The 25,732-nt window shown below is 37.7% G+C and overlaps 1 protein-coding gene across 1 annotated transcript; it reads left to right on the forward strand.

Annotated features, from left to right (window-relative positions):
* The first annotated feature begins 1,418 nt into the window (after nt 1–1,418).
* On the forward strand, nt 1,419–23,752 carry yem (yemanuclein). The gene is made up of 17 exons (XM_073089642.1): nt 1,419–1,677; nt 5,932–6,030; nt 6,672–6,779; nt 7,972–8,112; nt 8,557–8,691; nt 9,154–9,241; nt 9,562–9,676; nt 10,156–10,305; nt 10,908–11,071; nt 11,974–12,142; nt 12,231–12,311; nt 12,610–12,831; nt 14,344–15,346; nt 19,972–20,032; nt 20,517–20,578; nt 22,508–22,560; nt 23,513–23,752. The coding sequence occupies exons 1-16, from the start codon at nt 1,519–1,521 to the stop codon at nt 22,535–22,537; spliced, it is 2,787 nt and encodes a 928-aa protein (XP_072945743.1). The 5' UTR covers nt 1,419–1,518; the 3' UTR covers nt 22,538–22,560; nt 23,513–23,752.
* The last annotated feature ends 1,980 nt before the right edge of the window (nt 23,753–25,732 follow it).

Raw genomic sequence — 25,732 nt, forward strand, 5'->3', positions numbered from 1 at the left:
GAATCAGGCTCATAATGTTGAACTCATCAACGTTTTCCGAAACCCCCTGGCCCCCTCATTTCTGCTGATAGTGTCATTTTTTTTAATAACCACACTCCGTTAAGTCTGAATTGAGTTTGTAATTGGTGACTTTCATTGGAGTAAGGGTAAGGCGTCTAATTTGAGTCTAGCCTAAGGAGCAAGAGATAATTTCCGTTAAGCATTCCATTTTAGTGCCTTAGTGCTTTATGGCAATTAGGCATGATAAAGAAATCTCAGGTAAGTAATGTTGGACCAATTTCATATCAAAAAAAAATTACAATAACGACAGGATATTTAGGTTTACTTATTTGTAGTCATTTAGGAAATTAGAAATTTGATTAGTGATTGCTTTATTTGTCAGGACTGGCAAATGCGACAGCAGAAAAAAGTGTTAAATAGATACATATTATACAACAACAACATATTCTAACAAAGCTACTCTAATTGATTACCTATAATTAATTAATCCATGGGTAGCAAGAATAAATACTTACACTTACTACCAAATAAGTTGACTCCCTACGTTTAATTATACTTATTATAGTCATAGATTAGTAAAGATTACTCACTCCTAACTAGAGAATGTACCCAGTTTTGAGAATTGAAATATGTACTTGCGTAAAAAAGTTTTGCCACGTCTCCATGCTAAAATATCCCTAAAATATTTGAAATAATTATTTATTTATTATGTAAATTCATGTAAATTACGCAGTATTAGTTATTTATTCGTATTTTCTCTCTAAAAATGTTTTTATTTGTCAAGAATTCAAAAAAAGAACTTACGATAATAAGCCATTTGTGGCTTCATTCAATTTCAAGGCGGCGAAGTATCTTTACTAATCTATGATTATAGTGTATATTATAATTAGATAGCATAGATTAGTATCTATGTTAGATAGGTAGTTGACATTAATTATTCATGAATTTTATAACATACATTATGTTCTATGTACTTGGACAATATGGACTGTATTTGAAATTTGAATTAAATGAAAATAAATGTTTCTCTGTTTAAAATATATTACGTTTTCGCAAAATGCGTAGAAATAAGCGCCATCTATTAAAGAATGCGTGAAGTAAGTAGTACAATCACGTGTGAAAGTGACGTCTGCACAGAATATGAATACTATGTCGATATACTTTTATAATCTAATACATCATAATTACATTTACATTTTTTTACAATAGACTTAATACCAAAAATTTTGCTATATTTGCTTTAGCATTTGGACAAATTATGACACTTATTTGTTGTTGATTTTGTTTGAAATACTTTAAAAAGAGGCGCCGAGTAGTGACATCTGTTGGTCAGGTAGGTATTTTTTTCCTGCCATCTATGTACAAATGAAGTAAGTCATGGTATAGTTCCTAATTTATCCGCGGCGCTCACAACCCAAACAATGAATTCCAACATGGTGGCAATGTGCTACACAGTTTGAAAATGCAGGCCGTGTCATGCTTTGAAAAAAATCATTTTATACTCGAATTTCGTGGAAAATGTCGGACCCTAAACGTGCTTCTCTTATAACAGTGGGTGAACCAAAAAGTGGAAAGAATAAAGTGACTAAAACAGTGAGAATAACTGTAAATTTGGACGAAAGCAACGAAAGTAAATATCCAGTGTTGAATTACAAGGAACTACTCAAAGCGGCAGTGGTAAGTTATAACAGAAAATCATAGCAATTTACGCAACCATACTGGTTTTTCAGCTCTTTGTAGAATGGGGAACCGTGTGAAAAATTTTGGGAGTCCTAAGTTGAGCGGTTTGGCGGTTAGGGACAGTTCTAAAACAGGCCCTGTAGATACACCTTAGGATATTTTTTGCTTACGTTACACAGCTTTGCATTAGGTTTGTTACATGATTTTGCGTCCACGGGCTGTGCGAGAAGCCCAGATATCGGTCGCCATGTTTGCAACAATTTAAGAAGAACGTTGTCAACATAGGACATCGTTTGCGAGGCCAATGTTTTGATAGCAAGGATCACTCGATTTGCTTATGTTTTTTTTCCAATTTTATAAGTTTCCAATTATAATAGCATTAGAATAACACGTTGCAATTATTGCTGACGACACTGATAGCTATTCGTGATAACTAACCGAGCGAAAGTAGACGAATAGATTTCAATGACCTAGGTTAACCCGCCTATATCGGTGTTTCCGGCAGAATCATATTTTAGGTTACTTTCTAATTATGATTGAATTAATATTTAAAATAGACGAAATAGTAAAACATCTGTTTTACATTCGTTATATACTTAAGTATATAAGTGGGATAAGATAGTGGTTGTCAATGTGTGCGTGAGTTTATTTACGTGTGGTTGGTAGTCTTGTAATTGACTAAGGATTAGTAGGAATTAGATTATTTTCGTATTATTGTGAGGTGTGTGATTATTATGGTAGCCCTGTGGCCCATGTATGCGTTTGATGCGTATGTATTTGTTTGGAAACTTGATTTGCAATGTTGCCAAATGCATTGCGGTCGCTTGCAAAACGCACCGGTTGGCAGATTGTCTTGTGACCTTTGCCTGTATCTCAAGCTTTTGTTTAGTTTTCTTCAATCGATTGAACTCGTATGTAAATAATGCTATGTACTACGCCTTTGTCAGGTTATGTATTGTGTGTTATATACTTGTTTGCGTGTGGGCGTGAGTGATTGATGTTTTATGTTGGGATGTGTGCGTATAATTATGTTCGGGTCGCGAGGACTATTTAGTTTTCGAATGGTTTTAGGTTATCTTTTTTTGTCGCAGCGTTATAAATATAGATTGCGACAATAATAGTAGAATGGACGTTTACCGCACTCGAGTATATTCTCGGTGATTCAACTCTTGTATGCGAGTACTTTGAATGGCGGGAATTTTTCGTGACATGATTTCAAATGGAATGAAGTCATTGATTTTTTTATTAACATAATTAGATCCGGATTTTTATAACGCACGCAGATATATTTATATGAATAGGCTCGTAAATAATAAGATGTTACTTATCGTGCATTTTTTATTATCTAGTCTTATACTTATTTAAGTCCGATATAAGTACTAATTATTGAGATATTTATACAGTTATGCTATTCTTTTTTGCCATGTATGTAGCTGTCTCGCTCTAACTAAGCTTCAGCTGTGCGTTAGAGTAAGACAAGTGGAATATTATTTATTTTAGGATGTTGTATAATAAAGTAAGTTTCGATCTCCATTTTAAACTAGGTAAGCGCGCGGCGCTACTTACATTTATAGTGTGACGACTTTATTAAACAAGTAACGAAAAACTATTCTATTATATTTTTTGAACATAATATACATACTTCATATCAGCTTTTATCAGCTTTCGAAAAGCAATGCCTGAATGATTGTTCTATCTTTACTTGAAACTTAAATTCTTTTCATTAACCTTACATTTTTAAAATAAAATTTTATTTGAAAAATGGAAATATTACTTTTTTTACACATGCAAAGCATAACATACAAATTTGATATGTCAATAAGCTCTCAATTTGGCAAAATTATGCAATTTAATATAGGATGGTGCGTTCAAAAATATTCAGGGAATTTCTTATATGCTAAGCATTCCTATTAGAAATGTAATGTTTGAAATTATAAACAACATAATTATGAAACACACCCACAAAATAGATCTCAAAATTGAGGGAAATCTGTCATGTTACACTCTGTCATATGCTACTGCTAAAGCAGTGATAGCCTAGTGGTTAAGAAACTTGGCTTCTCGATCGAGGAGTCCGAGGTTCAAATCCCAGGCACGCACCTCTGATTTTTCAAAGTTATGTGCGTATTAGAAATTAATTATCACTTGCTTAAACGGTGAAGGAAAGCATCGTGAGGAAACCTGCATACCTGAGAGATTTATAAAAAAAAGGTATGTGAAGTCAGTCAAAAAGATGTTTTTTTGACACTTACAGCCCCACCTTAAGATTTCCTGTGTAATGGTTGCCCTTACACTCAGATTCGGAATAGAAATATACATTTATCATTTAGATATCTGGCTGGCCTGTATGAAATCCAGAGCCTGCTTTACATTAGACCTGTATGGTGACCGCTCCATCACGCAAAACACATTTAAATATTCCAATTATTTAATATGTATTAATATAATATTAATATAAATTATCCAATAATTTTAAGAGTTAATCAATGTACATTCCTTATACTGATGCACAGTAATTGTTGATTTATACTTAAATAAAAATGAAATAGGTATTTAAGTATTTATAACAATAGGAATACCTATTGTAATAATATATTGTCAATTATAAAATTTGGTACTACTGTACATTAATTATGTGGAAAGAATTAATGAATTAATTATGTATATTGTTTAGGGTAATGTTTTTTTAAGTACCCTATGTAAATTACGCACCATTTAAATATAATATGTGTTTTATGGTAAGTAATAGAGATGCGCCAAATAGTGGTTTCACCGAATACCGAATAATATACGGTTTAACCTTTACCAAACCAAATATTCAGCCAAATTATTTGGTTTACCATTTCTTTATTGTCAATTTGCCAGTTATGTGTATTCATTCAAACTTTACAATGTTGATTTGAGTTTTAAAAATGAATACTGATTTTAGGTTTAAAATAAATGTTAACTATACTAACTATAGATTAAGTAATAAATATGTTGGACTTGAAGTTTCAAAATAAATGTTGATTTGCAAACATATTATTCATAGGACACATAGGACATAGAAGTTTTGTGTTTTAATCCTGTACAATGTTGTGTATACAAGAAAATAGAAATACTCGAACCGAATATATTCGGCACTAAAACCGAATAATTCGGCCGAATACAAATAGCAAAAAAGATGCCAAATACGCCAAAAAGATGCCAAATACGCCGAATACCGAATACCAAACGAATATTCGGCGCTTCCCTAGTAAGTAAGAATTTCAACCTTCAAGGAATAAAGTTTCAAAAATCCTTTCTTCAATCTCATTAGTCTTTATACTAAATTATTAATCATGTATTTATATACAAGTGTTGATTCATATCAATGAAATATGCAGCTAATATGTATGTTTGTTATAAAAAATATTATTCATATTATATTTAATGAGTCATCTCTACACAGCGGCCAGCTTACATTTAGGTATAGAAAAGTATAAAAATTATATTCTATTTAATTAAATAGCATTTATTTTTTTGTAAATCATGTATAACAAATAAAAAACATAAAATTATTACATATTAAGAGCATTCTTACATACTTACATGTTTTGGACAAATGTCTGACATGGATGTTTGTAACAAACTCAGATTTTAATTTAATACACTTTATACACTCATCAAAAATTATATTCTACTTAATTAAATAGCATTTATTTTTTTGTAAATCATGTATAACAAATAAAAAACATAAAATTATTACATATTAAGAGCATTCTTACATACTTACATGTTTTACACAAATGTCTGACATGGACGTTTGTAACGAACCTAGATTTTAATTTAATGCACTTTATACACTCATATCAGTATTCCCCGTTTTGGACTTGTGGGTTACTGATCCACACAGAGGGCTTGTGGGCCATTGATACAGACAGAAGAAAATAAAAAATACCTGAAAAAGGTAATCTAAATTCAGCATTTACCTCAAGCATTGAATTTCCCATATGATGTACATGCATCATAGAAAAATATTGATTCATTACAGTAAATATAATAATGTGCTTCATTCAATTCAATTTATTCTCTCTCTTTTTTTCTCTTCTATGTTTGTTTTTACTTAACCTGCATGTAGTCTACACCTTTAATTATAGTGGCATTAAGCTAGCCCCTTATGTGTTTTGTTGTACCTTAGATGTATAAATGTACATTATGTAGGTGTTCAATAAATAAAATAAAAATAAATATGAGCCACTTTTATTAAATCAAAATATTTTCGTTTTTCAGAGAAGACAAAGGGTAGAAAATGGCAAAACGGGGCTGGACCCCTTTTCAGACAACGACGATGATGTTGAAATGGTCGCCAGGAAATTCGAGCAGAAATATGTAAGTGGATTTTTCTATTATATACCTTCATATTGAGATAAAATATAATATTATTATAATGATAATCATACAAATACAAAATTAATTATCTTTCATAAATGTTATCTATAATTGCTTAAAAGTTTTGATTATTTGATAAGCCTTTTTAATCATCTTTTTAAAATTATTAATTCTAATACATATGTATGTATGTATTTATGTATGTGTAGATTAGATGCTGACTGACTTATATTCTGTCGAGTCTAGCATTTTAGTCCTCAGAAGTAGTAAAGCACCTGTGACCGACTTATGTCAAACCTCTATCATATATGAAAATGGTTACAGAAGTCTATGGGCAGTGACCATTTATCATCAAGTAAACTGCTTGCTCATTTACTACTTCATGCTTATAGAAAAAACATTATATTATTTACTAGCTGATCCAGCAAATTTTGTATCGCCTCAGAATCTATTTATGAAATATATTCCATATTTACTCACCTTTTAAACCTTCCCTGGACGTCCACAAATTATTCTAAACTAAAATTTGCCAAATCGGTCCAGTCGTTAGCGTTTTAGCGAGACTAACGAACATCAATTGATTTTTATATATATAGATTATTAATAATTTATATTTATTTTGTACTCCTATACACTTCCAGGGTGGTAAGAGCACGTACGGCAGGAAGGGGCGGTCGAAACGAGAGGATTTCGCGGACATCGGCGCCGGATACGACGAGAATGACTCCTTCATTGACAACACGCATGGTGTGAGTACATGTTAATCATCATCAACATCATCATCATCAACAACATAGTAATGGTACTATCCCACTGCTGGGCACAGGTCTCTCAGAATGAGAAGGATTAGGCCATAGTCTACCGCGCTGGCCAAGTGCTAAATGGTACACTTCACATACCTCTGAAAACTTTTTTTTTTAAGATTTCTCAGGTATGCAGGTTTCCTCACGACGTTTTTCCTTCACTGTTAAGCAAGTGATAATTAATGTCTAATACGCACATAACTTTGAAAATCAAAGGTGCGCGTGCTTGAGATTTGAACCTCGGACCTATCACTGCTTATATTAAAATAATTCCACCTATTTATGCTACAATCCATGCCAGAGAAATTAATATCCATACATACATACAAACAACTCTCATATTACAGAAAGGTATTGCTAAAAGTAATCTATTAAGTATTTTACAGGTATTATAATATATGTATTATGTATATTTAAAAAAAATCATAATATATGCCTTTTATAAATGCGCAATACCCAACCTAAATGACCTTTGCAAAAATTAATATTTATTAATTCTACATAAAGCTGATTAAACAGTCGTTTTATAAAAGACCAGATTGTTGCAACTTATCTGCTTTCATTATAACATATATAGTTCTATAAAATCTGTCTACACAATATTCAAACATTATTTTATGGAACTTATTCAGACGACACCACCTATTTCAGTCTAACAATAGCAGTGTTGTGGTTTGAAGGGTGTGGTAGGGGAAACATACTTTTTGTTCTCAGTGGTAGCGGCGCATCAGTGGTCGAGCTTGGGTAAGAATCTAATCATATTTGGAGTTGATTACAGATGTCCATGGGCGACACTAGCCACTTACCATCAGGTGGTCCACATGCTCGTCTACTCTGATATTATAAATGATTATAGTTTAAAAACTAAAAACACATTAAAATCGCTCAAGGAAAATCGTTAATCCTAATTCCCGACATTCCTGATGAGGAGAATGGGATAAAATTGTTAAAATCTTGTATTGTCATCGGTTCTTGATAATTGTTCAAAATTTTAAATTAATCGGACCATTCAAAGCGGATAAAAATCGAGTTCAAACACTCCGTTACATACATACAAACAGGTCAAGCTAATAGAAGCGTGTTAAAAAGGTAATATTTTTTTTTCATTGTGTCTAATGAAAAGAAACATATTTTTCAGTACGACGAGATGGTGCCGCCGGAGTGCGATACTATCTACGGCGGGTTCTACATCAACTGCGGTTCACTGGAGTTCAAGACTGTGCAAGAGAACCAGAACTCCATATCTGATGCTGAACAGCACGGGAGTAGACGGAACAAGGTGATAAATAATTTTATTTTCTTTTTTGACCGAAATTATAGTTTGTAAACAAAGGACCAATTTTAATGGATGGGCTTCCTTTAATAAGCAACATAGGGTGATGGATATATTTGGTGCACTGACCAAAAAAATAACAAATAAGATATTTACTACATACTTTATTTAAATATTTAATGATTATTTGAGTTGATTCCTGATGATATTTGCCACAAATCTCTTCCTAGAATGAGACATACTACAAATTCTAGTGTAAATGATGAAAATACAATAGTAAATTCTTCATTACATACACACACACACACACACGCACACACTTTCACGTGTTTGTGAAATACTTTCTTTTAGAATGACAAAGATTTATTGCACCTTGCTTATCACTTGCTGGTAGAGTACCTACAGCATAAAACACGTGTTATAGACTATTAACAAAACATATCTCCACAGCGTCGTATATCATCGAGCAGTAGCGAAGAGGAGTCCTCGGATAGCTCATCAGACTCCGACAGCCAGGATGCTAAGGACCCGCAGGCGATCGCCAACGGCACGGTTGATTCACATAAGACTGAACACAGGAAAAAGGTAAATTAAATTATCGCTTTACTTCTAACACTTACCTTAAAATATAAATAAAAAAGTTAGTAAACAATTATAAGGGCCATTTAAATAAAAAAATCTAATCAATTTTTTTAATTCAAATTAGGTTCTTTACAGAGCACTTTTTGAATGTCAATACAACAACCACCACTTCACAAGGTGTAAATTTAAGTATTTATGTACGAATTTAGTTAGTTTTCACGCTTCCCTTCCTCTGTCTTATCAGGTAATGTAAGCAAAACTGTTCCTTCTTCCCCCATACTCAAGTTGGAATTGAAACCTACGAAATTTTGCAAAAAAAAATTGAATTAATAAATATTGCATAGACAATCATCATTCAGAGTCCTCCAGCATGCCCTTAAACATAAGTCAATCAAGAAATTACTTTTCTTATATATTAATATTAAAAACCAGATGATAAAATATTTTTTTTATATTTGTTTTTAGAAAAACAACAAGATTGATAAGAAGAAGGCCAAAAAGATCAGAAGAACAGACTCCTCGGCTGCCACATCAGGGAAACAGACTTCAGATGGTAAAAATGATTTATTTTAAAGTACTGAATTGAATGCGAAGTTGCGAACCTTTATGTAAGACGACATTTTTGATACCATGCTCATGGATACCATGTTAACGCTGAGATATTCCGTCATTTTCATTTTTACATTTAAAGACTCAATTGCAATGCTTTGTGTAATTATTCCTCCTTCACAACACCCTTCAAACCGTAACGCAGCAGAGCTTTACATTGCTGTTGTAAAGCAGTAATAGATGACAGTTGTGCCATAGTAATCAAACAATGAAGGGTTTTACCACCTTTTTAGACGTCGTGACAGATTTTATGCAATGTTTCAGATAATGCTCACCACGGCGACGGCGAAAGTGCGGATTCGAGGACCTCACAGTCTGATTCTTTGACCTCGAAACCGGCGCCCAGTTCCGAAAACGCCGCCACATCGGATAGCTCGAGGTGAGTAGCATTTAATAATAGGAATCAATTACTAATTATGATAAAATAATAATGGTTGTGTCTCCTATTTATTGACACACCCCATCCCTTTATGTTGACTCTGATAAAACAAATTTTCAATTGAGTGCAAATACTATAAGCCCGATGTATTGTAATCAGTTAAATCTAAAAAAAACAGTGAACTGGTTTAATACAGAACTTGATTCTGGATTTACTTTATAGTTGATATTATGATTAGATATAATTGTTATTGTTCTAGCGACATTGACCTAAATTGGTTTCTTACAATACAACATTCTTATTGTACCTCTAAGTTGTAATTAGGAAGGATAAAGTATGTAGATATTGAGTGACTAATTTAGTAGAAGTAAAATATATTTGCTCCAAATAGGGACATCATTTTGCAATAGTACCGTAAGTGTTTGCCAAAAGATACCTTGTAAAATTAACTTAAGTTATTTTCTTTTGTATTTTTTCAGGGACGTAGAACCAAAAGTAGAAGTGAAACTGCCAGCGCCAGTCGTCCAAGTTTTGGAAGAGCTCGAGGCCGCGGTGAGCCGCCAGCTCTCCGACAACCCAAATGTCACTGCCAATGAATTACTCACTACCAATGAACCTGCTTTGTTAAGGTAGCTGCAACATTTTGTTCTATTATTACTTTGTTTAACTATTCCTCATCAATCCATTATAGTCTTATGGCTGTGTATGGGTCTCATCTCACAATGAGAAGAGTTTTAAGCCATGTTCCACCGCGTTGGCTGTGTGCGATTTGGTAGACTTTACACACCTTTAATAACTTTTATCTATAGTAAAAGTAAAAATTAATTGTTCATATTATATTAGTATAAATATGTAAATGTAAATAGGATTTATTGTATTTGTATAAGTTTGTTTATACATTTTACATGTCATCTAAACTCATGTAGAGATAGCGGATGAGCGGGCGGGCATACATTTAGGTGGACGCCTTAAGGGCGTTTGTCCACCGCCGCCGTCACCGGATCGTCACCAAGAACGAGATTATTTCGGGCCGCCTTTAATATGAAGTGACGGACATGCGGTGGACACGCGGCTAAAAAATGTATTTATGTGCCGCTACTTTGGCGCCGTAATCTCGTTTTCGGCGACGGTCCGGTGATAGCGGCGATGTACAAATAAATGGTCTAAGCTGTGTCATGCAGAATCGAATGCTACGAATCTCTAACAATGTTTTATTGTCTATCATATACAGAATAGAACGTGTGCTGTCAAAGTGCAGTGCGGAAGCGCGTGTGCGTCGTGCGGCCGTGCAGCGAGCCGCTTTAGCGCTACGCACCAGCCGCGCGGAGCTGCTGCGGGCCGTGCGCGCTCGCCTTGAACCCGCGCCTGATCGCGCGCCGGACCGCGATAACGCAGGTACATGACGTCACGCCGCGTAAACGTCTCTATGTTACGTGATGACACGCCGCGTCAAGCTACTGCGGGCGAAGAGCGCGCGCCTTTAGCCCAGACCAGACCGTGCGCCGGACCGTGATAACGCAGGTATGTGACGTCACGCCGCGCCAAGCTATTGCAGGCCGTGCGCGTTCGCCTCGAACCCACGCCAAACCGCGATCCCGCCGGTACGTGACGTCACGTCGCACAGAGCTGCTGCGGGCCATGTGCGCGCGCCTAAACCCCGCGCTCGACCGCGCGCCGGACCACGACCACGCAGGTGCGTGACGTCACTCCGTGCTTCAACTACGTCGAGCTACTGCAGGCCGTGCGCGTTCGCCTCGAGCCCGCGCCCGATCGCGCGCCGGATCGCGACAACGCAAGTACGGGACTAGGGTATTAAAGTCGTTGCGGGCGTTGAGTGGAACGTAACCTAGGAGGCGGGACCGTCGGACGCACTGAGTAGAGCGCGTGCTGTCCAAATACGGGGTAGTGGGGTGGGTGTGACGCGCGGCCGCAACATTACAGATGTGCATATGTACAGAATAGAGCGCTGTTTAAGTGTGGTGTGCAGAAATAAATAATACGCACACAAAACTACTCGTGAGACATTAAAATAAGAAATTGACTGTGAGCCAATCATCCTGACGTCTCTAAATTTGGTAGGAACCCGATGAACATGCCAGATTTATAATACTAAGACAGAATTTGCGTTGGCCACGAGACTGATAATTTTCATTGGTAATAACATTGACAAAATTAGAGATATACTCGCGAGTCGTATTGAAGCGTCCATAAAAAAATATGTAGTTACCCAAAAAATCTAAATTCAAGTTCAATTGATTATGGAAAACAAATTATTAAAAAACTTGTACTAATTCCAGCTGCACCATCAACTGCCACCGTCCAACAGTCACCAGTGGCCGCGGCCCCAGCGAGCACGGTGGCGCCATCTGTCCACAAACGAAAACTGCCTGACGCTTTACCAGATCTAGATATCAGTAATATGACCCCTAAGGAGAAGGAGGCCAAGATTGTGGAGACATTGCAAATGTAATTATATTTTAATATGTAAACATCCATTATTTTTAGTCTACTTAATGACTGGATGGTACCATAATGTGTGTTTTATTTGTTTCAGTTTGAATGTGTTAATAGAAGAAAAGAAACCATCAATGATAACTACGTACAATGCAGAATGTAAAAGAGTGCAAGAAGAGAGGTTAGTTTGATTATTTGTACATATTAGACATGAATTATTTTATCACATGTTTTAAAATAGAAAGAAAATATTGTGGCAGTTGTATATATATATTTATTTAAACATAACAGATTTTATCTAATTAATTATAATTTTATAATACATCTGATCTGATAAAACATTGCGCTTTGTTTTAAATATTATAATTAATTTAAAATACCTGTATTATAACGTATTTTTTAAAAATACTACTGATACAAAATAATAAATTACGTTTAATATCAAATTATATTTGAAGTTTTTTTGATCGTTACTATAGAAAGAAGATCCAGATAGCGTCAGCGGCGGAGGGCGCGCCGCACATCGAGAAGCGTCTCCCGAAGCGTCGCTTCCCGTGGTGTCCGCGCAGCTGCGCCCTGCTGGCCCGCCTCGCGCGCCTCGCGCCCGACACCGAGGCGGCGGCGGCGCTGCTGGCGGCGCGCGCGCTGCCGCTGTTCCCCAGCGGGTTCGTGCGCATGCCGACGCTGCTGCGGCAGGCGGGGTGAGTGCTGTGCGCCTCGCGCCTCGCCCACACCGAGGCGGCGGCGGCGCTGCTGGCGGCGCGCGCGCTGCCGCTGTTCCCCAGCGGGTTCGTGCGCATGCCGACGCTGCTGCGGCAGGCGGGGTGAGTGCTGTGCGCCTCGCGCCTCGCCCACACCGAGGCGGCGGCGGCGCTGCTGGCGGCGCGCGCGCTGCCGCTGTTCCCCAGCGGGTTCGTGCGCATGCCGACGCTGCTGCGGCAGGCGGGGTGAGTGCTGTGCGCCTCGCGCCTCGCCCACACCGAGGCGGCGGCGGCGCTGCTGGCGGCGCGCGCGCTGCCGCTGTTCCCCAGCGGGTTCGTGCGCATGCCGACGCTGCTGCGGCAGGCGGGGTGAGTGCTGTGCGCCTCGCGCCTCGCCCACACCGAGGCGGCGGCGGCGCTGCTGGCGGCGCGCGCGCTGCCGCTGTTCCCCAGCGGGTTCGTGCGCATGCCGACGCTGCTGCGGCAGGCGGGGTGAGTGCTGTGCGCCTCGCGCCTCGCCCACACCGAGGCGGCGGCGGCGCTGCTGGCGGCGCGCGCGCTGCCGCTGTTCCCCAGCGGGTTCGTGCGCATGCCGACGCTGCTGCGGCAGGCGGGGTGAGTGCTGTGCGCCTCGCGCCTCGCCCACACCGAGGCGGCGGCGGCGCTGCTGGCGGCGCGCGCGCTGCCGCTGTTCCCCAGCGGGTTCGTGCGCATGCCGACGCTGCTGCGGCAGGCGGGGTGAGTGCTGTGCGCCTCGCGCCTCGCCCACACCGAGGCGGCGGCGGCGCTGCTGGCGGCGCGCGCGCTGCCGCTGTTCCCCAGCGGGTTCGTGCGCATGCCGACGCTGCTGCGGCAGGCGGGGTGAGTGCTGTGCGCCTCGCGCCTCGCCCACACCGAGGCGGCGGCGGCGCTGCTGGCGGCGCGCGCGCTGCCGCTGTTCCCCAGCGGGTTCGTGCGCATGCCGACGCTGCTGCGGCAGGCGGGGTGAGTGCTGTGCGCCTCGCGCCTCGCCCACACCGAGGTGCCGGCGGCGCTGCTGGCGGCCAGTTCGTGTATTGAGGTCAGAGGTTTCAGTCGCTAAGAGCGCTTGTATGAAGGCTGTGCGCTTCGGAGGAATGGCATTAAATAAGGCTTCGACGGCACGTTTTAAGCCGGGTAAAATGAGCTGGGTGAGTTCACATGTCGAGGACAAGTATGGCTTGCTAAATGTTAATCGGGTATTAACGAAAACTACTCATCGAGTAATACTAATGCGCGACATTCACCACAGAAATTATGCATCACACAAGAGCACCATCGGCAAGCAACTGTAGTCCGGATAAAAAGATAGAGGTAAGAGAAGCGACACTTATGACGCATTTCAATTTCCAGTCAAGAGTCATGCATCTGTGACCAACCTGAAGAAGAAACTCCAATCTTATCTGGGATTGATTATGTACGTGGACAACGATAAAATACCACCTTTTCATGTAGTTTATCATAATTACTTAGTATATTATTTTCTAATTACAGATTGAGCAAAGAAATGAAGGCGTTAGATTCAAAGCGACAACGTGTAAATTCAACGTCCCAGCCAGTTGTAACTCCAACGCAAGTGTTCCCAGACCAGCCCATACAGTTCCCATCAATATTAACCGTCACATCTATAAAGTCTACTGACAAGACTGAAATAGACGAACCCAAGTATAAAGTCAGTCCCGAAACAGTATGCAGTACGATAATAAGCGCCGTGACCAAGGAACTCGACAGATCGGATGAGAGAAAAAAAGACTTATCTGATAAAAAACAAGAAGATTTATACATTCCTCCGAGTATAGGCAGCATTACAATAACACCAGTGCCAAGTCAAAAGACTGATAGGAAAGTTAATAACACACTGCCAGTGGAGAAACCGAAGGATTCCTTCCTAAGAGTGATATCGCCAGCGGCGCTCAACGAAATGGCGAAGAAAGATAAAGAGAAACAAAAGAAAATTGAGAAAGTTAACACGAGCAAAGATAAGCGAGTGGAGTCCCCGCTACACGTCGACACAAGTTACCAGACGAATAAGAAGGAGCCTAGTCCGAAAACGAAGCTGGAAGAGATCAATCCGAAGCAAATAGAAGCGATGCGGTTAGCCGAGAACAACATACCAAGACCGGCGCTCATAGCGAAGCACACACCACCAATCGTAAAACCAGACAAGCGACAAGACGTCAAAAAGAAGAAAGATCTATTCATCATGTCGGACGTCGACCCGTTAGCCGATGTACAACAAGAAACAGTTGACGTAGAAGACAGTAGTAATAGTGTGGAATTAGTCGAGGAGAAAACGGACTTAAGTGAATGTGCAAGTGATAATCGGAGTGATATAGTGCCTTCAAAGGACAAAGTGAGTGCCGGACAGAAAAATCCGAACAGTGTTAGAGAGAGGAGTTTCAGTTTGAACAGAGAACAGAATCAAAAGGACGAACAGCTGGACGAGAAGACGAAAGCGCTGTTCGATACTGTCAACACGAATCTAAGAGAATTGCAGGTATGAGTCTTACATTTTAGTTTTGTAAGATTTTGATGGTTGAGTAGGGACAGTGGTATAAAATTAGATTTTTTTGATTTGGAATTCAGGATTTCATTCTCAAGCACGTGAGATCTTTCAAAATTATATGCATGTTAAATATTATTATTTTTTTCAAAGTTAAATTTAAAAAAAAAAGTAATTCTATTGTTGTTATAACTTGGTATTTCGACAAAAACACATTTAATTGCAGGAATGAACAACATTTATTACGAGTGACATATTAGTACAAAAGTAAATCAATATACCCACACTACATCAATTAATCACTACCAACATACATAACACCTTCCCCTTAAGTATAAACAATAATCATTTAAATTATAAATTAACATCCAATTATATCTGGCCATTCCTCTGGAGGTGGAATAACAATAACAGTATCATCCTGTTCATGGCTGCTTCCTGCAGGTGATCGGGTTTTATGAAGCTGATCTACATGCCTCCGATGTAATGTACCATCCTGGGCCCGCACTTCATATAATGCTGGTGCCACATTTCGGGTTACTACTCCACGCTGCCATTTTACATTCATGTTGTACATTCTTAATAAAACATAGTCTCCTATTTCAAAGTGCTTTTTCCTTACTTCTCTTCTACCTTCTTCCCCCGTTATTTCTAGTTCTGTGCTTGTATCTAAGTCCGGATGTAACAGTGTCAATGCTGTTCTGTACTTCCTGCCATTCAACATCTCGGCAGGGGTCTTTCCCGTCACAGTACTTGGAGCAGTACGCATATGAAATAGCATTTTCGCTACTCGCTCTGCCCAAGGCATATCTATCTGCTTCTTTAGTCTTAGCTTAATTGACTGTATCATCCGTTCCACCTGCCCATTTGTGGCAGGATGATATGGGGCACCTGTAATGTGCTTAATGTTATTTTTGGTTACAAATTCCTGAAAGTCTTGTCCGGTAAATGCAAGTCCATTATCTGATATCACAAACTCAGGCAACCCATGATCTGCACAAGCCTTCCTAAGCACAGTAACTACACTTTTACTGGACATTGATGGCATAATTTCAATAATAGGCCATTTACTGTATGCATCTACTAATATTAGAAAGGTTTTACCCATGAATGGACCCATAAAATCTATATGCACTCTTGACCAAGGTTTTGTAGCATTTGGCCAACGATGTTCAGTACATGGAGGGTTATTTCTGTTTAACTGGCATAAGTCACAGCTCGCTACCATGTTCTCTATATCACTGTCTAATGAAGGAAACCAAAGATATGCTCTTGCCATCATTTTCATTTGTACGATTCCATTATGCCCCTCGTGCAGTATATTCAAAATTTCTTTTTGCATCACTTTTGGTATAATAACTCTATTTGCCCATAGAATACACTCTTTATTCAGCGATAGGCTTTCTCTTTTTCTGTAATATGGCAATAGTTGATCTTCGACAACTGTTGGCCATCCATGTAACAAAAAAAACTTTACTTTTTTTAAAACTTGATCATTTCCTGTCTCTTTAGCTATTTCCTTTGAATTAATGCTAGTAATGTCCAACTGTTCAAATAAAAATATGTCTTCTTCCTTTTCACAATCATTAGGATTACATTGGGTAGGCCACCTACTCAGGCTATCCACATTTCCCATTTCCTTGCCAGGGCGATAACACAGTGTATAGTTAAAGGTATTAAGTGTGAGCGCCCATCTGAGCATTCTTGCTGATACTAAATCAGGTATAGGTTTTTCTGGACCAAATATGCCTAATAGGGGCTTATGGTCTGTATATATGGTAAATTTACGACCTAACAAATATTGTCTAAATTTCTTTAGGCCAAACATTATAGCTAATGCTTCCTTATCAATTTGAGCATAGCGACGTTCATGATCTTGCAATGTCCTCGAACTCATAATAACTGGTCTCTCTGTACCATCAGACATTTTATGTACTAACATTGCTCCCAGCCCATAGTCACTGGAATCACATAACATTATTAACTCCCTCTCTAAATTGTAATGGACCAGGGTCAAATCTGATGTTAATTGTGATTTTGCTTTTTCAAAAGCTTCTTGTTCTTCTTTTCCCCAATACCATTTAACCCTGTCTTTTAATAATTTGTATAATGGTTGCATCAATGATGCTTTGTTCATCATAAATCTTTCATAAAAATTATACAAGCCTAAGAAAGCTTTTAGTTCTGTTTTATTTCTAGGAATTGACTTTTCTTTGATCTCTTGAACCTTTTCTTTCGAAGGATGAATACCTTCACTGTCAATTTCATAACCCAAAAAGGCCACGCGGTTCACTGCAAACATGCACTTCTTAATGTTGAGCCGCAGTCCAACCTCATTAAGTCTTTGACAAACATTCAGGACACGTTGATCATGTTCTTCCATATTAATGCCAGATATTACAATGTCATCTAACAAGCATGCAACTCCTTCTATGCCCACTAGTAAAGAACTCATTAACCGTTGAAATATTGCTGTAGCTGCATTCACCCCATATGCCAGACGATTCATCCTCATTAACCCTAAAGGTGTATTTAAAGTAAGTAGTTCTGCCGTCTCTTCATCAACTTTTAACTGGTTGTAAGCATGTTTAAGGTCAATTTTTGTGAAACATTTCGCACCTGAAAGTTGAAAAAAAGCTTCGTTTGCCGTGGGCAAGGGATAACTATCTGCTATACATGCTATATTAACTGTGCTTCTGTAATCCCCGCATAATCTTAACGTTCCGTCGGCCTTTGGCACAATTCTCAAGGGTGTTGCCCAACGTGAGTGTTTCACCGGTGTGATAATACCATCTCTGATCATCCTCTTTAACTCGTCAGCCACTTTAGTTCTCAATGGAAATGGCACTGGACGAACCCGCTGAAACACTGGACGCACTTCAGGTCTTACATCTATGTGCACTGTCGGACCACTGTACTCATCCATCTTGGTATCAAATAATTGAGGAAATTTATTGTTAACAACACTAACAATTTCTTTATCACATATTGCATTTATTCCCTTTAGTGATATTCCCAAATCCTCAAACCATGTGCGTCCTAGTAGGGCTGGTCCCTTACCGCAGCTTACTAGCAGAGGTAACTTAACTTTTTTTTTATTAAACTCAGCGACAACCATTATTTCCCCCTTAATATTTAACTTTTCATTAGTCCAGGTTACCAAGTTACTCTTACATGGTATTAAATTATCAGGAAACATCTCTACATGTCTCAAATAAACACTATATGGTAGAATGGAATGTGCTGACCCGGAGTCTACTTCCATAGCAATCTGTACTCCGTTAACTCTCACATCTACCATATATGGCTTCGACCTCACAGTATTACAATAAACTGCTGTACATGCCCCATCATTCATACCACTGGTATCCTCTTTTGGCTCCTCTAACAAATATTCCATTGCTGTGCCACCTCTTCCATTTCTATATTTGTCCACCTGCATCTTTGATTTTCCGGTACTACAGGCCGCCTTTATGTGGCCTCTCTTATTACATTTATGACAGATCGCGTTTAAAAAACGACATTTCCTGTCTCCATGACGCTTCGCACAGTGTGGACATATTTTGATACTAATTGCATTTACATCCATTGGCTCATTTTCATTCCGTGCAATACCCTGAAATGTGTCTTGGTGCACCACAGTATTTCCCATACATTTATTTAACTGCATAGATTCAAAATTCAAAGCCTGTTGCACTACTCGGTCATAAGTTAATTCATCTAATTTAATTTTCAATAGTTCTTTCTTTAAGCTTTCGTCATTTACTCCAAGAATTAACTGTTCTAATATGCGCCGTCTTATATCTTCGAATTTGCATTTGGAACTTATCTCATGTAAAGATGCCAAAAAACTAGTGATTGATTCGCTTGTTTTTTGTTTTCTTGCATAAAATTTCTCAGTTTCTAATATCGGGTGCGGTGTAGGTACAAAAAACTTGTTCAGTAATTGAACAATTTCTTCAAACGAAACTTCACTCGGTTTTCTTGGTGATAACAGCGATACAATTAACGAAAAGGTTTCTTTTCCACATTGGGACAAAAATAGGGCCCTTTTCTGCACGCTCTCTAAGCTTCCCGCCGCTTCCAATGCGAAAAATAGTTGCTCGCGATAGTTCTCCCAATTGTCCTTCTGGGCGTCAAACTTTCCGGGCAAAACAATATTCGCAACATTTACGACAGACATTTCGCGAAATTTACTCGTCGCCACTGTTATAACTTGGTATTTCGACAAAAACACATTTAATTGCAGGAATGAACAACATTTATTACGAGTGACATATTAGTACAAAAGTAAATCAATATACCCACACTACATCAATTAATCACTACCAACATACATAACAATTGTCATTTGTAAATTTTCATTTCAATAATGAAGTAATGTGAATGCATTTAAAACAGATAACAAAAATGAGCACATTTAATTTTTAACACCTAGGAAGAAAAGTTATGAACGTACAAAGTATATGAACATAGCAAATACAATATTGATATCATAGTTTTATAATATTACTTAATTTATTTGTTTGGCCAAATTAGCCTATCTCGTTTATCCAGATATTTTTAGAGATCCTGCCTGAAAATAACAAGAATGATTTTGTGATTGTGTTCAATTGCAGAACTCGCAAGAGCCAACAAAGTTGAACTGCAACTCTTACAGTGATACAGTCATTAACAGTGGTGAGTTAGCTTTCCTTACTTACATGAAACAACTAAACTACACTATCATTAACGTTATATGAGACACAAGTCATTCCTTGCCGATATGTTCAATATTCTCTTAATAAACAGAATTAAATAAACATGATTTTGTATATGTTCATCTCTGAAACCATTCTGCTGATATCAGTGAAGTTTGCGGGTTTATATGGTTTCAACTTTAGTCCAAATTCAGTTTCAAAATGATAGTATACTTTTGAACACAATAGTTGACGCTGTTGTCAACTTTTTTGTGGCAAGACATAGTCAGATCTCGTCTATTAGTAAATATACAAATGGATAGATAGTTGACACATTTATTTCGGATTTTAAGTACAACTCAATTTAGATTATTTATAGTTAACACATACACAAGACACACATACATAAATAATACAATGTAAAAATGACTTGGTGATACAAATTTAATAATCTAAAATAATATATTTCCCTGCCTCGTTGGCAGCTAAGCACGAGATTGCAAAGGAGACGTTCAAGCAGAGAACAACATTGTTCGGCAAGCACTTTGTAAGTCTGTCTGTACGATCATACCTGTATCCAGCTTAGCCTCATGCACCATATCTGGATATCCACGCGTACGCTTTTGGTTGGCAGACGTAACACACCGCGATTCTTACGTAATACAGTGCAGTGTTTTTCAAAGTGTCGCGACCCCCTAGGGTAGGGGTTCGGCGAAAAGTTCAGGTGATTGTTGCAAGTTTAATAAAAATTCGGCGATCCTTTTTGTTGTCCTCTTATTTCCAAAGATAATCGTTAACAAATTATTGTCACTTCCGTATGAATGGGTCGTGGAGGTTAGCGGTTTGTCAGTAAAAATATAAAGTCAAAGAGATTTTATTAAGAACATCAGGTACCTACTAACTATGTACTTAAATGATACCTAATAATGAAAATTATGAAAATATTGCGCCGATTTGACAAAAAAGTACAGGTAAGTAAGAGAGGGCGAGGCGAAGTATATTCTTAGTACAAAAAAAAGAACTAACAAAACATTGTAATGCAAAAATTTAATTTAAAACTAAGTACAAGTAAATAAAGTGTTGCAACTAGTGCCTACGCTAGGTTAGGCCTGTGTTGTCGTTTAGAACAATGGGGGTCGTGCGCTAAAAAGATTGAGAAACACTGCTACACCGCATAGCTTTTATTCCTTTCTTGAGAGTCACAAAAGATCTCATCCTTCATTCACTAATTGGCTTCTATTTTTATATGCACCTTTAACATTTTTTCAAATTTTAATGTAGCATTACCTTTTTGGGGTTCCGACAAGGGGTGTAACATGGTAACTATATATGTACAGAAAAGGTGGTAGAATTTTAACAAAGGTTAGATTAACCTATGACACCCCTATCACACCCATTGAAAGGTGGTAGTACCAGTATATTTCGACTGAAGGTACCACCTCCAAACCAATTTCTAGCGTGAAATTATTCGCTTCGGTGGAAGGTGACCTAGGCTCTAGACAAACGAACCGCATTTAAACTGCAATCCGACCGCAAATTGCAGTTCAGGTGCAGTTTGAATGCAGTTGACACGGCTGCAATAGAACTGCAAACCAGCGGACGGACGGGGGACGGAGCGTTAAAGTAGTGCGGGCGGGGTGGGTATGGTGCAGTTCGGAAGCAGTTGACACGACTGCAATTGAGCTGCAATCGGATTGTGCGTTTGGTTTGCAGTTCTATTGCAGTCGTGTCAACTGCATTCAATTGAAGGTGGTAGAACCCTTTGTGGTTCGACTCCGGCGGCACCACCGCCACACCTATTTCTACCTAATAACAGTAGTGATAGGCGCTGCTGTGTTCCGTTTTGAAGGATGTGGTAAGGGAGACAGACTTTTCCGAGGCATTCCAGCTTAGTCCTCAGGGGTAGCGGCGCATCTGTGGCCGACCTCAGGTAGGAATATCTAATCCTATCTAGGGTTGATTTCAGATGTCCATGGGCGGCAGTAGCCACTTATCATCAGGTGGACTGCATGCTCGTCTGCTACTCCCATATTATAAAAAAAAAAAAACTGCACCTGAACTGCAATTTGCGGTTGGATTGCAGTTGAAATGCGGTCCGTCTGTCTAGAGCCTTACATATGAAGCGACCATCTTAATCCTCAGTAGTGGCAATGCATCTGCATTCACGTAGTACCCCTGTTACATGGAGTTAGTTACAGATGTCCATGGGCGGTAGTGGCCTCTTACCATCTGGTGGACTACATGCTCTTTTGATATTCGATATTATAAAGAAGGTACAATACTTAGCAATCTTGGCTATCCATTGAGTATTATCTAACAATTCCTTGGACTTTTGGCGTATATTAAAATTGTAAATATTTAAAAATCTAACCATATACTTAGGAAATTGTACGTAATTCGCATAATGTTGTCATAATAGGAGTGTATTACGTCATAATTGTTTGGTTATATTTGTCTATGAAGATGTTTGTTTCAGAGCAGAACGGACTCCTATGAGCGATATTGACGCAGGCATTCTTCCTGTCACTGGTATGTATTTAGAAAAAAAAACACATTATCACATATTGTTTTTTTTAAGACAGACGATATTTAATTTTTAATATAGGTCCTATTATTAAATAAGGCATTTATGTCCTATTTTAAATCAACCACAGATGAGACCATTTAAAGCTTAGATCGCCTCAAATCTAAACACTATTACAACACTTATATTGTTAAAAAGTTATTGTCTATCACACAATATATTTCCTTACTAGCTGACCCGGCAAACGTTGTGTTGCCATATAAAAAGTCCTTTATCATTTCACTAAAAAATTGCATAATTAATAATAATATTTTTATTAATTATGCAATATTTATAATCAGAAAGCTTCGAACTGCTAAGCTATCGGGAGTTACACGTGTTATTGTGAGTCAACCATAAAAGATAGACATATGCTGTCGTGGAATATTTTTATATTATTTTAATACATTTCCGTCATACATGATTTCTGTGTAGCTTTAACCATTAAGGTTGCACACGCGACGGAAGCTTAAAAAATGGAGTAACTTCTCCCGTTTTCCCAACATTTCCCTTCACTGCTCTGCTCCTATTGATTGTAGTGTGATGAAAAGTATACTATAACCAGCTCAGGAGTATGAAAAATAATTGTACCAAGTCGCGTTAAAATCCATCGAGTAGTTTTTATTTCTATAACGGTTATACAGACAGACAGACAGACAGACAAAAAATCTACTGATTGCATTTTTGGCATCAGTATCGATCCCTAATCACCCCCTGCTAGTTATTTTGGAAATATATTTCATCAACAGAATTGACCTCTCTATAGATTTATTATAAGTATAGATTATATAATCTGTTTTGAGAATTAGTTGTTATTTTTTTGTATAGGTTTAAATTTCTGTGACACAATTGGGTTCTGTATTTTTGATGTTTGTGTTTTCACCTTTTCCTAATCTAATCCATTTTGTTACATTACAGAATGATGGTGTCAGTATATGAGAAGGTTTCGTAAGATAATAGCTAGAGCAATGTTATCTATCGTAAAGTTTATGTTAAGTCACCGTCGGTAAACGCGCAGGATCAGATTGACCACTACGACTGATGACATTTAATAAAATGGGAATATGCATATTTTTTCATCAAAGAATTCACTTTTAAGGAGCCTCTTAACGTTTTTGTGTTTTAACCTGCAAATTCCGCCATATTGAAGAATAAATGACTTTTATATCACGGCGTGCGTAAATGGACGTTTTTCCCCCCCCCATTTCCGACCCCTGACTCGTTTTTCTGAAAAAATTTTTCGTCCTCGTATTGTAATGTACTATTGGCGGGTAGTGATAAAATGTTAAAACATGTCAGTTGATAGGTTATGTGGAAACAATCAAAGACAATTCAGTTATGAAATGTTTTATGTGATATTTTGTTCTTTATTTCTCTCTGAAATGTTTTGAGTTCTTATGTCATTCATGTTCCAGTCATAGATTAGTGAAGATACTTTACCGCCTTAAAATTGAATGAAACCACAAACGGCTTATTTTAGTAAGTTCTTTTTTTGAATTCTTGACAAATAAAAACATTTTTAGAGAAAATTTACTAATAAATAACTAATACTGCGTAATTTACAATTACCATGTACAATTTACATAATAAATAAATGATTATTACAAATATTTTAGGGACATTTAGGCACGGAGACGTGGCAAAACTTTTTTACGTAACTATTTCAATTCTCAAAACTGGGTACATTTTCTTGTTAGGAGTGAGTAATCTTTACTAATCTATGGTTCCAGTAAAGATAATAATAAATACTAACTCTTTATTTTCTATTAATTTTATATTTTTAGCATTTCATCACTTCATTCATGACGTTGGACTATGGATTGACATGTCACTGCCTGCCAAAACTTTTTTTTTCAAAACGACGGAATTTGTAGATATATGTCAAAAATGTTAAATGCTCTTTGCGCTTACAATTATTAATGATTTTGACAAAAAAATATTTTTTGTCGAGTTTCTTTTATTCGAGACTTTTTGATGTTCATTAAAAGTTTAAAAACTTCAGTCACAGTCTGATGAAAATCTTCACTAGTCGACTTTTTAGACTAATGACTAAATACTAAGAAAAAAATGTATATTCCCTAATATACCTTTGTTTCTATGCTAAAACTGTTAGTTATGCGTCGACATCATACACACTACTCTCATTCTACTGCCTTGTTTCAACGGAGAATTGTTTGTATGGGATCGACGGTATAATAATTATTAATTGCAGAAGGTGAGTTAATATTATATGTATACTAGGCCTGTATAAATCACACGTATTTTGTAAAAAAAAATGATTAGAATATAGTTTTTACACGATTTCTTTTTTGAACTCAACTGTATATTAGATAACCGCTCCTCGTGTGTATGGAAATGTATGTGATATGGTATTATGATTGATTTTGTTTTATTTTTTGTTTGAGAAGAAAATAAATTATATATGTGATATTGATGGCATAATAAAAAACGTATATGTATTGTATTAGCTGTCATCACACAAAATGTAGCTGAATATCAAATATTAGGTATATTAGGTTGCTTGCACTCCAATCGATCGTTGATCGATAGATGCCCGTAATTAATAATCAATCTATCCATTGTTTTGTCTCCTAGAGGACGAGATTTGACATTTTTTACCTATTACAAAATGTCATGTAGATCTTTGGTAAGAAAATTAGATAGATTGATAATGGATCAATCGCTTATTAAATCGATCATTCACAACGTCGATCTATCGATGTAATCATTCGGCAATAGAACGGATCTGTCGACATCATCATTTTAAAAGACTATTTATTGCTGAACTCAGTATCGATAGACCAACGATTGATTGGTGTGTCTTTTGGCTCTCCTTACGTTTATATTTTATTGATTTGTTCCTGTCATATGTGTCCCCTATGTATTTAATTATGGCGGATTTATTTTATTGATGGCGATGGCAGTCCACGTAAGAAATTCTGCAATTTCTGTACAACGACATGATTGTACCCAAGTTTGCCAGTTTTTTCTGCATATGTACTAAATATGCTCCTTTCTAGCTTTCGTGTTGAGCTTTCCGATGTGTTTAAGCTTTTTAAAAACTTAAAAACGTAGACAATCTTAAGATTACAGCGACTATCAGATGATCCAACAACCCTCTGTTAGCTATACCTTATA

Source organism: Epargyreus clarus, unplaced genomic scaffold (genome assembly GCF_041222505.1).
Source record: "Epargyreus clarus isolate Ecla_fem2 unplaced genomic scaffold, WU_Ecla_fem_2.2 ptg000029l, whole genome shotgun sequence".
In the NCBI taxonomy this organism is placed as follows: Eukaryota; Metazoa; Arthropoda; class Insecta; order Lepidoptera; family Hesperiidae; genus Epargyreus; species Epargyreus clarus.